The 16,276-nt window shown below is 36.9% G+C and overlaps 1 protein-coding gene across 2 annotated transcripts in view; it reads right to left on the reverse strand.

Moving 5' to 3' along the window:
- The window catches only part of FOLH1 (folate hydrolase 1), a 46,216-nt gene extending 36,548 nt beyond the window's left edge, over positions 1-9,668 (reverse strand). The window contains exons 1-3 of one of the 2 annotated variants that reach the window (XM_088791520.1): positions 9,438-9,668; positions 7,058-7,166; positions 2,783-2,969 (exon numbers count right to left, since the gene is read on the reverse strand). In XM_088791520.1, coding sequence (XP_088647646.1) covers positions 2,783-2,969; positions 7,058-7,166; positions 9,438-9,555 — 414 coding nt within the window. In that variant the 5' untranslated portion in view covers positions 9,556-9,668. Of the gene's footprint in view, positions 1-2,782; positions 2,970-7,057; positions 7,167-9,437 lie in introns of those variants that run through there. The other variant, XM_019739642.3, reaches the window with a different exon arrangement.
- Between the last annotated feature and the right edge of the window lie 6,608 nt (positions 9,669-16,276).

The raw sequence follows: 16,276 nt of genomic DNA on the forward strand, positions 1-16,276 counted from the left end.
ATGACATGAAAGCAGGAATTCTGAGATTAGCACTAAGATGTGCTTTTGCCTTAGCTGGGTCTTTCAAAGCCTAGGGCTCCCTGGGAGGGGCCCAGGAGTTAAAAGACAAGTACAGACCTGGCCCAAATAATGGAGTCTGACAGGAGACACCTGCATCAAAGCTGGGTCTTTAAAGACCAACCTCCTTTACGGTTAAGGATAAGTTAGAAGTAAACCTGTCCCACAGAAAGTGATGGCTTGTGGGAGAGGGGAAAAAATTGCGCCAGGGAATTCATAATTCTATAATTATGTAGCTACTGATATACAGTACTCAGATCATTTCTACCTTCTTATTATGATTTTTACTCTTCCTTTTTTTCCCTAATGCTTCGTTTTCTCCTTCCCTGTCCCCCTTTTTTGAGGGATGGTTAATTTTAAATGTTTTATTTCTTTTAGTAGTTTGGAAATTGAAAGGTCCAATTCCTGATTAATAAAGTTAGAACAAATATCAAAATGAATGGTGAAACATTAAAAACATTCCCATGAAGTCAAAGATATCTGCTATTGCCCCTTCTTTTCAACATTATGCTACAGGTCCTGGCCAGTGCAGCAGTACAGTGATTATTGGGAGTGGGGGAGTGAATATGGGCTGGCATGTTATTGTCCTAACAAGAGCACTAGTTTGCTACCTCTCCTGAGGCTGACAGAACCTACAATAAAACCAAATCAACTACTACCCTCCAAAAACACTGACATATCCCATATTTCCCATTTTTCTCTTATCCACATAGAGTACAAACTTATCTAAATCACTGGGAAAGATTATGAGAGAAACTATACTAAATTGCAATAAAAATCCATCTAGAAACAAAGTCTTTCAGCGAAAGGAATATTCAAGTTTGTCTCACTTGGTTTGCCTTTACACTAATCTTCAATTTTACAGCACTACCAAGCAAGTGGATTTTAAAGCAAATTTATGAGTTATTCTAAGAACTAGCAAAAGTTTTTCAAGGTCAAGGAAATACCTTTTTGGGGGGTGGCTTTATCAAAGGTAGACTATTATACAAGTGAGCATTGCTTACTTTCCAAAATTCACTAGTATAGCCTCAAATTAGGTATTCTGAGCACAACTAAAACAATTCCGGCTTGCAAATTTTTATTTCCTTGTTATGACAAAAAAGGCAATTTATAGTTCAATCTCTATGGTATGTTATCTCTACATCAACAAAGGTAAAGGAATGTGTCTGGATATATTTAAAATATTTCTGGTAGAAGTTACAAAACCCTAATCATACCTGTTGCCTGTGCCAGGGAGAGCTTGTATGTGTTGTGCAGGAGAGTAGCAGTTTAGTTTACAACATATCTCAGCTGTGAATAGTCACAATAATTAAACTGCACTGGAAGATGAGGCCAGGGTAAGATAGTGCTTGTAGTTGGGATAGAACAATGAACTGTCACAATGTCAAAAGATAATGTAGTTGGGATAGAGCTGAACTGTCACAATGTCAAAAGATAATGCCTGAATCTGAAGCACGACTAATGCAAGCACAAGATTTAAGGAAATAGAGGTAAATAGCAAAAGAATCAACTCATGGTTAAATAGTGTGTGTGTCTCAGTGAAGAAGGAAATAGGAGGAAACAAGTCACCTTGTGGAGAACTGTGATTATGTGCAGGTATAACTTGGATAAAAACAAAAATGAAAGTGAACTAATGAAATAACTTATAAATATTAAGAAGCTTTAGGCAGCTAACACCATTCAGGAAAATCTCCAAAATGAAACTTCTACATGATATGCTTATATTATGTGACAGACTTTAGGAATTGCATAAATGCTTGTAATGGCAAAAATAATGAAATGAAATAATAAAAGCAAAAGCACAGTCAAAATTTGGAGGTAAAATAGGAAAACAGACATAAAAGTTTGCTATTTTCCTCATTGTACATAGATAATCTCCAAATTTGATAGCTCAACATAGAGGTTTAAGTATATGTATATTTTTAACATTATCAATATTGATCAAGCTTGGTCACTGATCAAGATGGATATATTTGAAGCTACATATAATTTAGAAGCCCCAGCTAAGAAAAGGACTGATGGAAGCTATCTAGACTGAAAGGGGATATTTTAGTTAGGTATGGTAGCTCTAAAACCAAGGTATGCTAACCAGGACTAAATATACGTTATATTTTATGAGCTTTCATACTGAATATATTTCACGATAAGAAATACCTCAGCTGCTTGCATTGTCTTCTCTTTCTCATGTGCCTTAACTTGCAAACAAGATTGTCAATTCTTTAGAGTTGGAATCATTTCTATAGACTTTCTCCCCAAACTCTCTTCCTCTGCAAATGCCCATATCCAAGTTCTGGGCATAGAGCTGAACACGTGATCATATGAGATATAATCATTAAGTACCAACAAAAACTTCTGGCTCAAACAGCACACTGGGTCTCTGAATTTCCTAGCAACTCCAAAGCTATGCAGTATCTTTCAGAGTCTGAACCTATCAAAAATGTATCTATTTTAGTTGCTTGGAAGTCTCTAATATGTTTTACTTTAGTATACAATAATAAAAATAAAAAATAGCAACTGTTTTCAAGCATTAATTTCTCAGAATCTTTCCAACATCACATTAAAGCCAAACATTCTAAGAAAATTGATACTGATAATGAGATTCAATAATACTAATTTATATCAATAATTGGAGATGTATAGGACATTCTTTCATAAAAAGGTATCTGAAAAATATAGAGGGGTGAGTTTCTTTTCTATTGTTTTTTTTTTTTTTTTTTTTTTTTACCTCATTTCCATCTTCATCAATTATTGAAATGTAGTTGGGATGAGTCTTATTTGGATAGGACAACAGGACATCATAATGGGCTAACTCAACAGAATCCAGGCCAAATTCTTTCCACTGGGATTGAATTTGTTTTGCAAGCTGAAAGTTTTCTTCTGTTCCTGCTAAATGTGGAATCCGTGTAAAATTACTGGCAAACAAAAATTGAAAGTGGTTAGAAATTAATGTTTAGTCAGCCTTTATCCCAAATCAACAACCAAATAAGACATATTAACATAAAAATACTTTGAAATGTGATACGTGGAAAAAGCAACTTGGTAGGATTGTTGCATCAAATAGATTTTCAAAGTATATTTTGAAGTTTTCATTTTCTAAGTTGTACTCATTCAAGAGAAAAACTGGAGAAATGGATCTTTATAGAGAATTGTTATGTGCAACCCTATGGACGTATCTCTGGACAGAATATGAGGGCTGTGTTGTATTCTTTCCTTAAGACCCATGCCTCTTAGAACTTTTATGGAATTGCTGTTTACTTCACTATATAAAACATGTAAGATTTAAAAAAATATTTTCACACAAAATACCAAGCTGTGACATGCCAAGAGTTACTGATAATTACATTTATTTTTAAATAGTGAAAGTTATCAAGTGAGAAACTTTTTGATTAGCAACCGTTTATAAAATGTCTTCATTAAGGAAGAAATCTGAACATATATATACAAGCTCAGATGGAATGTCTTGAACTCCAACTATCATGCATTGTAATACACTTAAAAATCAATGATGAGAATTAGTTTGATCAGAAATATCTTTCACAAATAAATTAGGCCAAAATTTTGGCTGCTAGAAATATTTTCATGAGTAGACTAATTTTTCATTTAATATGTTTAAATATTGGTGCTTTTAAAAAAACTTTTCCTCCTGGAAATTTGTTATTTCCCTGAAGATTCAGCTCATTGGTATTTTCAACTTAAATCTCTTAAGGGGGAGGAGACGGGGAAGAAAATTCCAAATGACAAAGCATCACATACCATGTAAAGACCTTTATTTCTAGCCCATGAACTTCTTGAACTTCATGAATTTCTGGTTCTAAATATGTAAGTTTTACTAAAATTAACACACTTCCATCTTTATAGCGATTAAAACAAACAAACAAACAAACAAAAAACTAATAGGCAACAAGGCTATGATGATCCCAATTTCAAATGTTTAATTCTGTGTATCTGAATTTTTGATTTGGAGAATCAACTGCCAAGGAAAATGACTCTCAATTTGAAAAAAGAAGAAAAAAAGAGAAAACCCACAATTCCTATGATTCTTTATATTTATAAAGAATTTAAATTGCATTTACAAAAATAGTATTAAAAGCCTCATTCAGTAAATTTTTAAGGGATTAAAACCTTACATAGGATTTATAATACGTATTTGCAAAATATAGTAACAAAAGAACACAATTTTTAAAAGGTAGCTGAGAAGTCTATCCCTTCATCAATGTATACCTGCAAAGGAAACAGAAAAATAGCTAATGTGTTGCTATTCTATTATACAGATCACAAATTGTGACATTACTAAAGTGGACGCAGATTATTGGTATTTCCTGAAGGATTGCTATGGGGAGTCTTGAATCTGCTCAAATAAATAAATAAATAAATAAATTCATTGTCGGACTTTGTTATTATGAGTGATTCTTTATAACAGTTGTGTTATTACCAACTAGGATACAACCAGGTGCTATCAAGGTTGAACCCACTCACCACTCATTTGGAGCAAAGGTGATCCTGAAAAAGATAAATAAATCTGTTTCCAAGGATAAATAAATTAATAGGCATAAAATCATATAAGTGTATAAGAGGTCACTAATTTGTTGTGTGTTCCTGGCCATGTCTCAAATTTCTCATCTGTACATGGGGAGACTATTGCTATCTCACCACTTCACAATTTGAGGCTCAATTAGATAACTGATATTAAACAGTATTTCTGAAATCATTTGTTGTTTTAGTCAATTGAGAAATATATCACAGTGATTTGTTGACCCTACTAGAATACCAACTTTTTTTAAAAAAATAGTAATAATTTAGAAATTATCCAAAATAGCCAACAAGTTGTATTAAAAACAATTGGCTTATGTATCTCTGCCTGGTTAGCGAAGTTTCAATATCGTCCAAGTATCATCACATTATCTCAATTAATAAAGGGAGCTGTTGGCATTCCTATTTTAATACATTTAATCTGGTCTATAAATGATGGACCAGATCTTAAAAGTTAGACGACTTAAAGGCAGCTAATAAAAGGTGGAACTGGTATTCAAATACAGATCACTCTCCTAAAATAATCTTATTCTCCAGAACAGAATGGAAAAGGGCAGCTCTCATAAAGAGATGCCAAATAGTAAACAGATCTGAGGACCAACCAGGTGTTTATAAAACTGAAGGGAAACAGAACACTGTACCCTAAGGGAAACTGAAGACAGCCCCTACTTAATCCTCCTAGGTACAACTGAGAGGCAGGTAATTTAGAAGTAGTCGCGCTGTTAGTAGCAGACCAAAGGGTTATAAAAGATGAGAGATCCAAGTCTTTAATGATCCCTGACCTATGGGTATAATTAACTTGAAAGCTTTCTGATGGACAAATGGCGAAGTGGAAATCTGGAGAGTCCAGAAGGCTCCTGGAGATTCTGCGGTCCTTGGACAGGTGAATGTGGGTTCTCTTAATCTCTTTCTTTTGTGTGTTAATGATGAACATCCTGGGATTCTGAAGCATTAGAGGAATTTGGTAAGGGCCATGGAGAATGAGCAAGAAGCTGACTACTTTGATCTTGCTCAAGCGTCCAGAAAGAGAAATAAAGGCATTCCTTTTTCTTCTTTGCTGGTTAGTCCATGCCACAGGTTAGGAAAGGAAGAAGGGAGTAGAGATAAGAGCTCGGTCTAGGAGTAAATATTAAATCTTGCCAGATCTCCATTTTCATTATTTCGATTATACATAATTATAGTGAAATAATAAGTTGCAAGAGGCAGAGGAGGGATTTCCACAAAGTTTAACCTTAAGAGTCTCTCACTTGAAATGGCTCTTCCAAAGACCTGGGAGGAGCACCAGCACATGTTTATTCATAATTTTAATTATATCATAATTAATAGACGTGTTTATGTGATGATGTGTGTGCACATCTATGCATATATATTTATGTATATGTAAAACTGTCTTTTATATACAATTACAACTTGTATTCACTAAAGAATCCTTCAATCACTATATGGGATTTCAAGTATATTTGGAGACATACATTAAGCCAACTAGTTAAAAAAAAGGACTTTATGCTTTGAATAGCTAAATAGTCTAATCAATTATATATAATCATTCTATACAAGTGTTTTATTTTTAGTTGCTTTGCAAATACTTTTTAAATGTACTCATTTACCTCTTTAGCTCTATACTAGAATTAACTATTCAGGAAATAGGGAGCTAGATTTTTATTTTATTTTATTATTAGCTTCAGGTGTACAAAGCAACATACTCGTTAGACATTAACACGCCTCACAAAGTGATAACCAGGAGCTAGATTTTAAACTATGTCCAGATATATGCTAATTTCATCCTCAACACAAACATGTAATTGTCTTTATTTTACAGATGTGGAAAGGAGGGCTCAGGAAGGTTAAGTATTCACACTTTGCTATCAATAGGCAAAGATAGAATTTAAACTCAAGTATGTCTGACTCTGAAGTCCAGGTTTACTCTTTTGACTAGAATATACTATCTTCCTCTAAAACAGGAGTCAGCAAACAATGTTCCACTGACCAAATCCAGCCCACTTCCTGGTTTTGTACACCCCACCACTAAGAATGGTTATTACATTTTCAATAGGTGAAAAAAATAAAGAGGAATAATATTTTGTGACATATCAGTTACATGAAATTCAACTTTTAGTGCCCACAAATGAAGTTTTATCAGAACTGCCACGCTTATTCATTTATGTATTTTCTATGGCTTCTTTTCTACTATAATAGCAGAGCTGTGTAGTTGTGACAGCAATCAGCCTGATAACAAAGGCAGACCCTTTTCAGAAAGCTTCCTGACTCCTGCTATAAAACGTCGAGAACAACCAAGTTCAGGTGAAATACACAATCTCTCCAGATGAAATTTAATACAAAATCTTCAACAAATAAATTCAAAAAATAAATAAGAGTCAGTTCCTGTGTATAAAATATTGGATCAAAACTTCTGAACAGATTAATGAGTTTCCAACCAATTGTCCATATAAGCTTTCAAGTTTATGCTTACTATAAGAACTTCCGGATGTTCTCAGCTTTCAATTCATCCAAAAATGCCTTCTTCACCTTATGCTGTGGCACAATGTTAGTAGCTTCATTGGAGGATTTTATAAACCATCCTGTAGAATACATACACATATATGAATCAGAAGTGAGGTCATAGACAGGATCTATTTTTCCATTGTGCTGTGTCTATCATATGTAAAAATCATACATTTCCAATGACCTCTGGCATTAACTGAAATTTCCTGAAATTTAATTTTTCTTGCATACTTCCCCCAGGGAAAAATAAATCATACACACAGACTTTTAAATTATGAATCAATAACAATATATTCTTCTCCAACTTCATCGATAAGATTGTTGTGATTCTAAGAAATGTTTTATGATGAAATCAGCACTAAAACACGTTTCAACTAATGGGGATGAACAAGATCTCTTGAAAATTAAGGCAAACGGAGATCTACCATCTGTCTCCTTAAAGCTTCCATCCCCAGTGACTGCTCTCTGCTGAATAAGCATTTGTAATCTATTTTTATAATGAATTAATTATGAATACATTTCAAGTACATAAATTATTTCAAAGAGTTGAAGGAAACTCAGATTTATAATTCGTTCTGGTTCTGAAACTAAAACAATATATGCTGAGATTTCACGTTTCCATTTGAAGTAGGCTTGAGACGTTCAAGTTCAGAAAACTGCTATGAAACTACCATCGGCCCAACATCTCTGGATGACACACAGTGCACACAGGCCAGGAGCAATGGGTAGCCAGATGTCTTAGAGAGGTTAGGCTTTTAAACTGAGGGAAGGCGGGCATCATTACAGGGTTTATTTAAGGAAATATAATCTGGGCATAAAATGGTTACCAAAATCAGCACCCAGCCAGCTTTCATGGGGCCTTCTACTTATTAATCACATGCATACATACACATAAGCATATTGAAATAAATGTTTGGCAGCAAATGGAAATACAGTTTGACCTGTACATAGAACAAAGGTTTAGCCTGTGGGTCCAGGAAGGACACACTGAAGATGAAATGCTTGAACTGAAATCAAGAGAAGGAACAGAATGAAGAGACGGGAGGCATATGGGGGAAGGGAGAGCAGAGACCCTAGTGAAAAATAAACAAACACTAATAAAGAACCAATTCTGTGTCAGCCCCTGAGCAGTGAATATAAGGATGGGGCTGAGGGCAATATTAGGAATAACGAAATGCCCTTTTAAGAGACGCATAACATTTTAATCCCCATGCCAGCTATTTCCCATTCTTACAGTTGATAAAATTGAAACTCAATTTGAAGTGTGTCCTTATTGAGCACTTATCTCATGTAAGCCCCACAACAACTCTAAGCAGTTACTAATACCCACATGTTAGTTATGAGCAAAGTGTGGCTCAGAAGTTTTTTTTTACTGACTCCAAGGTCACGCAGCAAGCAAGAGGAGAGAGGTCTACGCCCTGGTCTTCTAAATCCCAGAAAGGAAATCTAGAATTCAGAGCACTGGCAAACTACCTGGTGATACCTTAGGGACATTACATTAATGTCCAAATAGAAGCATCTCCTCATCAAGAAGAAATAAAGAAAAGTGCCAATACCCCCAATACTGTGCTAGGAACTTTACATGCTACTTCACTTACTATTCCCAATAAATTGCAGATATTATCGTCATCATAAAGATTGGCAAACTGAGGCTAAGAGAGACTGGGTAACTTGTTGAAGGTCACGAAGTGGCAAAGTCAAAATTAGAATTTAAGAGTCTAAGTTTGTCTGTGCCGCCCCTGGTTTTCTTAAAGAGTTAGGTGAAGTCTGCAAATCAGTACACAGGGGACAATGGAAAGGCACTGCTGATAAAGATCTGTTCAGCGCGCTGACACTATCAGACAAGTCCCAAGTGTTCGTCTATTATTTACTCCCAAGGTCGAAAGGCGGAGGAGAGAAAAGGGCTCCCTTGCAGTAGTGAATGCCCAGAAGTCTACCTTGCGTGCATACGTGAAGCAGCCCCAAGCACAGGACCAGATACAGCCCCAAATACGGAATCGTCTTTTCCTGCAAAGCACCCTGGACGACCTGGTTTAATTGCACCAGGGACCCACCGCTCGCCCTAAAACCTACGAATTTTTCCAAGGGTTCAAGCGGGTGGACCTTCCAAAGTCCAGTTTCAGGGTCCCTTCTTTCTAACCCTTAACCTGGGTGACTGTCCTACAATGGCTTGTCCAGAACCCTACCGTGCACCGCCCCCAGCAACCCTCACCTACCTCGCGGGATCCCTACCTACCCCCTAAACAAACCACCGCTCCCGGGACCCCACGTGGCAGCGGGCCCGCGAGTCCTGCCAAGCAATGAACTGCCCGGGAGGCTGCGGGTGTGTGCGGCCAGCGCGCCCCTACCGAGGAGGAAGCCGACGATGAAGAGGCCGGTGGCCAGCCCCAGCGCCCCAGCGCAGAGCCAGCGTGGGCGACGCCAAGCCACAAAGATCGAGTCGGTTTCGTGAAGGGGATTCCACATCTCGGCTACGGGCGGCGGGGCCCTCCCGGGACCTGCGCTTAGGCTGCGGTCCTGCTGCGGGCTAGATGCTTCTGCCCAGAGGGCTAGAATTCACTCCCAGCTCCGACGCCTACTTTCTCCGCCCTAAAACTGTTTCTAGTTTACTCTCAACCAATCCCAGCGAGAGGGAGGCAATAGCAGTCCCCTAAGAAGAAAACCCGGCCCCTTTGGAGGGGCGCTCAAGAAAAGTTTATCTTGAAACGTTCTAGTAGATCTTGTTTATTTAAAAATGAAAGGAGAAAAAAAAAAAAAAAAAAAAAAAGGAGGGAGGGAGCTAGAAGCTGTTCTGCATTCTTCACTCCCAGACCAAAATCTGATTTCGCAAAAAGAGTTAAGGATTGCCCCTGTAACTCAATAGAATGATCCTCTTTTGTCTGCCTAGGAAAATACCTAGGGACCTGGCTCTGGGCTAGTTGCTAGACTAGACTAAATTATCTCTCAAAAACTGTTTTTCATATACCACATATCAGTGAAATCACATGGTTCTCTGCTTTTTCTGTCTGGCTTATTTCGCTCAGCATTACACTCTCAAGATCCATCCATGTTGTCACAAATGTTCCTATATCATCCAAAAACAACAAAAGAACAAGACAAACAAATGAGAAATAGAAACTCATAGACACAGACAATAGTTTAGTGGTTACCAGAGGGTAAGGGGGGTGGGGGGGTGGGAGAAGAGGGTAAAGGGGATCAAATATATGGTGATGGAAGGAGAACTGACTCTGGGTGGTGAACACACAATGGGATTTATAGATGATGTAATACAGAATTGTACACCTGAAATCTATGTAATTTTACTAATAATTGTCACCCCAATAAATTTAAAAAAATAAATTAAGACAAACAAATGAGAAAAAAACCCACTGTTTTTCAGCTCTGAATTCCTATTAAATACCTTATAGCACTATAATGTGTAAAGTCAAGTAGAAAAATGTGGTGTTCAGTTCTGGCATTGTGTTGGATAGTCAAGATGGTGTCAGTGTGAATTACCACTGTGCCCTTTCTCATAATGAATATCACTGACATTAATAAACTTTTAGGGAATCATTTCCTCTTTACATACCAAAACCATTATGAAAGAAGTAATATTGGAACTTTCTGAAGGCCAGTTCTTCAGTTCAATCATTCATTCATTGAAAGTGTATTTATTAAACAGATATTCTGTTCCAGGAATTATGAGTACAAATGTATGTAAAATAAAGTCCCTGACCTCAAACAAGATCACAATATCTGGGAGGATATATGTGAATGCAGTTACAATGTAGTATAATAAATATTATAATCAAGAGAAACAGTATCCAACTGTGTTCGGCATTATTCTTCTTCCACAAGTCCTTATATGGCAAGTCATCTCCCATCTTTCCTCCATAGTTGAAGAAGGACACATAATGTGGTCTAATGGTTTTCAAAGCAAATATGTGCCAGTTTTTTGAGGGGAAGTTAAACATCTACACTGAACCTTAGCTTCCTCACCTGTAAAAGGAGATCATAATAAAAGTGACCACAGAAAACCCTAGTGTGGCTTGCATAAACACCTAGAGATTTTAAATTCTTTGGGGGGATGTCCTGAAAAGTATATGAAATAATTCATGTAAAGCACATAACATAGTGCCTACCATGTGGAATGTGTTTATAATATTAGTTATAAAAGGTATGTCTTCGCCACTAGACTGTAAGCTCCATGAGGGGAAGAGGAATCCTTTCTATAACATCTGACAATGTTCATTCATTCTCTGATACTAATACACTGATCTCTCTTTTTCTTTAATTTTAATTGTTAACTTTTTGTTACAATTTTTGTTCTTTTATTTCCTTTCAGATTTGAAGCTCCTTGGCACCAGGGACCGTATCTTGTTTCTGTTTTTCCAGAGTTACATAATTCTTAGCATGTAGAAACATCCTTTTGAATGAGTAGACTATATCATGCAAAGCAATGAAGCAGTTATGAGGTAAAAGAAATGATTACTGTTTTTGAAGAACTTTAGTCAAAGTGGAAAGACAGGACCTAAATAAAAAGATAATTAACAATACCAGAAAGCAGAGATTATGAGCCAAAAAGAACAGCAACAGCTTGTGTTCAGGAGAGCATTATGGGCTCCTTATACATACCTAATGATCCTTAATAACCTCAATAGCTCTTGCTGGAAGAACAAGCTGAAATATGTCATAGTGCCATATGCACATTCATACACAAAAAAAGTGTGGCACTACTTTGTGGGTAGCTGAATAAGTTAAAATATAACCTGACCATCCTCTTCCTCTTTGAGTGCAGGAAATGGTAGATTCAGAATAGAAAGATTAAATAAAAGAAAGGTAATATACTTGCATCTGTTACTAGCCATCAGCTCTTATAGAATCTCTAGATTGAAAGGTTCCATAGAAGAGGGATTGTGCCTGGTAGAGCACTTGATCCATAATAGCTATACAATAAATACTTTTAAATGAATGAATTGTATAGCAACTATTAGATGATGAAAAATTACTACCTAGTTATAAACTTCTTTTAAACAATAGACTAGTATGGTACAAAATAAAAATATTTAACTTTAGTTCAGTAATGAGAGAAAGTATTATTGTCCTTTATTAATATGTATTCATGAAAGTATTTCATCCAGTGTGAAAAGCATTTCTTAATTATCACTACGGCCAAGAAGTGGGCTGCGTCACAGGAACACCAAAAAAGGGATCCTTTTTTGCTTTGGCTGGCATTTCTGACTTTTGGAACTGTAATGTTTGGTGAGAAGCAGATGCTCAATAGATAGCAGCCATTATGAGCCTCACTTATTCCTGACTAGAATTGAGTACAGTAGCTTCCTCCCCCTTACTCATGATTTGGTTTTCTATGTTTTGCTTTCTGTAGTTTCAGTTACCAGAGGTCGACCATGGTCTGAAAATATTAAATGGAAAATTCCAGAAATAAATAATTTATGAATTTTAAATTGAGTGCCATTCTGAGTAGTGATGAAATCTCGTGACATCCTGTTCCATCCCTCCTGGGACATGAGTCATCCCTTTATTTAGTGTATCCACACTGCAGCTGGCTATGTATAGTGATGCTGGGAATTCAAGTATGCCAAAGAGAAGCCATAAAGTGCTTCCTTTAAGAAAAAAAAGTGATAGTTCTTGACTGAATAAGGAAAGAAGAACAATCCTATGCTGAGGTTGCTAAGATATACAGAAAGAACAAATCTGCTACCTGTGAAATTGTGAAGAAGGAAAAAGAAATTCATGCTAGCTGTCGCACCTCAAACTGCAAAAATTACAGCCACGGTACATGATAAGTACTTAGTTAAGATAGAAAATATATTAAATTTGTGGGTAGAAGACATGACATTGTCATGGCTCAATGATTTTCCTTCTGATGAATCTTCAGACAGCCAATAATCACCTAACGCTATGTCACAATGCCTACGTCAGAGTTGTATAATCTTACATAATCACAAGAAATCTGAGTATATTACAATAAGATATTTTGAGAGAGAGACATACGTATTCACATAACTTTTATTATGGTATATTGTTATAATTGTTCTCTTTTATTATTAGGTGTTATTCTTTTACTGTGCCTAATTTAGAAATTAAACTTTATCATAGGTATGTATATACAGGGTTTGGTACTAATTGCAGTTTCAGGCACCCACTGAGGGATCTTAGAAGGTATACCCTGCAGATAAGGGGGGCTACTGTATATATAAATCAGAAAAAATGACAGTGTTGTTTAAACAGCTTTGGAGAGAGTGTGTATAATCTATCCTTGTTAGGCTGAAATGATTTAAAACAGTCTTGACCAAGAAATCTTGAAATTTTCCTGTGAATTCAGATGGAAGAAAGCTTGAGAGCTCAAACAGATACTTGTCAGATTAGTTTTCCAAGGTCTCCATTCTGTTTTTAATTCCCCAACTCAAAGTATATGTGGATTCCAATGAACTATATAATGATTCTAAATTCCTTAACAAAGCAATGTAGGCCGTCTACATTTTGAAATTTTTCTACCATAATGAATAATTTTTCTACATAATGAATTTATCCTTCATTAATTTCCTTGTCATACACTTTTATGTAATTTATTTAATCTTCCTATTCCTCATTTTACTCATCCATAAAATAGAAATAATAAAAGTTCCTTTTGCTCATAGTGGTTAAAAAGGGTTAGCAATGAAATCTGGCACTTAGATAATTGTGAATGAGTGACAAATGAAGTCATTACAAATTTCAAGAAAAAAATGATATAAAATCTCTATCATTGCTGATCAGATCATTTTAAGTAGAACCACATATATGTACTCAGCAATCTCCTGTTTTAAAACTGATACATTATCATTATGGTAACCTAAAATTAAGTAAAACCCACTCTTATAAAAACAGTAAGTAAATACATTCCAAAGAGTAAAATGAGATACTCTATGCACAATACTAAGATTTCTTTCATAAATTGAAAGAGATTATGTCAGTCAAAATAACAATGGGGACAAGATGAATCTTTCTTTGTACAGACATGAACTAAATCAGAGAGTGTTACAGTCATACCTGGGATTTGCTCAAAAGAAAACAATTACATTTATTTTAGATTTTTTTTTTCCCTTCTTCTGCCTCCCCTCCCCGCCACTCTGGTTCAAGCCGTTGTTTCTTAGTCTAGTTGTGTAGTACACATCTCCCTGGCCCATGCTGGTATTATGAGCCTTGCGGTCCCCAGCTGAGGCAGTCGGTCCCCAGTCGTCGTTCAGCTGTTCACAGTAGCTCATACCTGCGCTTCCGGCTGCCAGCGACTCATACTGGCCACTGGCTGCTCTTAATAGCACACGGTAGCCAGCGGCAGCACTCAGCAGCACCCTCTGACCTCTGGCTGCTCACGGTAGCCCAGCTCCAGGGGAGCCGTTGCTCACAATCTTAGCTGTAGAGGGCACAGCTCACTGGTCCATGTGGGAATTGAACTGGCAACCTCAGAGTTAGGAGCACAGTGCTCCAACCACCTGAGCTACTGGGCCGGCCGTATTTTAGTTATTTTTTTATCCCCAGCCTCTAATACATATTTACTTTTCAATTGTTTTTTAATTTCCTCAAGAAAAAAATAATATTCCTTGACATCTACTTAAAGTATAAATACAGCATTCCTGAACTATCAATTAGACACTAAAGGGTACAACTCAGGAAGACAAGAATTCTAACTTTTCCAAGTGATTTTATATATATTTTTTAAGTTGGAGGGTGGCTGTATGAGCATACATCTTTCAAACACTTTGGACTATACATTTAAAATCTGTTCATTTTATTGTATATAAATTATAAATCAAGATAATTGATTTAAACAATAAGATAGGGGTATAGAGAATATTTCTTAATGATTCATTAAATTCTACTCTTTCGGATTTCATAAAAATGGCAGCGTGAGGTGAGCCTCTTGAAATCTATCCTGGAATTTACAACAAATTGAACAACTATAACTCCACAAAGGACTCCCTGAACAGCAGACAGGCAAGACTAAGAAGCACACTACTGAAATTATCTAATGGTGGGCAAATTGCGCGAGCAGGGGAGAGAGGAAGGGAGAAGTGCGGACACAGGGCCACTCCGATGCAGGACAGAGACCTAGCTCGGTGCTCTGAACTCGCTGCATCCCAGAACTACTGCACCTGTGGGAGAGGGAAGAACTCGGACTGCTAGGGCTTCGCTTATGGCCCACAGGGCTGAGGGGACAGTATATAACATGACTGAACCTAACACTCACAGCAGAGACCGTGGAGTAAAAACTGAGGTAAGAAAGCTGAAAATGATGGTTTAAGCCCTCACTGCTGCAGAGAATGGAAACCTTAGGCATTGAGCCTAGCCGCCCCCTCCCTACCCTCCCAGAGCTCTCCCTATCCCCACCCTCCCAGTGCTAGAAGCGAATGGTAGCAATGTCAGATCAAAAAAACAGAATATTTGCAGTTCTGAGAACTGTGATCTGCAGACATGAACTCACAGCCCAACTAGTTCCCACAAAGGGGAGGGAGCCGTGGAATCAGGACCGGCTGTGGTGGTGGTTGTTGCCAATATTTTGAGCCACCTCTCACAACCCACCCTGCCCCTGTCCCCACCTATATGGGTGGATCCCTGCAGGAGTAAATAGAACTGCTAAGACACACAGGCTCTGAATCTGATGCAGGAAGAGCTTTGCAACTTCAGAAGCTCTCTGCATCCCCACACAGAGGAGTCACAATATGACCAAGGTGAACTGTTCACAGAGGAGAAGCCTGCCTTCCAGAGAATACCCCCATTATGTGAGAAGCCAGAATAGTGCAAAAAAAAAACATAACACTATAGTGTGAGAGAAAATAAAAGGCTGCAGTCAGAGAGAAAATAAAACATTCTACCAACACCTACTGGAAAACAAAAGAAAGACCTCTTTCTATCAACCTGTTTTGCAGAACCCACTCCTATAGATGTCTAGGAAGAGAAATAATAAATCATTAATTGACATGAATAACCAAGACAAAAAGACAGCTCAGAAAGAAAATGAAAAGTCTCCAGAAAATGAACTTTAAGATATGGAAATGTGTGACTTAAATGACAAAGAATTCAAGATTGCAGTTCTGAAAAAAAAACTCAATGAGATGCAAGAAAACACAGATAGGCAGTTTAATGAACTCAGAAACACAATCACAAAACAAAATGAACATTTTACCAAAGAGACTGAAATTTAAAA

Source organism: Rhinolophus sinicus, chromosome 14 (assembly GCF_057876585.1).
Source record: "Rhinolophus sinicus isolate RSI-liver-muscle chromosome 14, RSI-T2T, whole genome shotgun sequence".
Classification (NCBI taxonomy): Eukaryota; Metazoa; Chordata; class Mammalia; order Chiroptera; family Rhinolophidae; genus Rhinolophus; species Rhinolophus sinicus.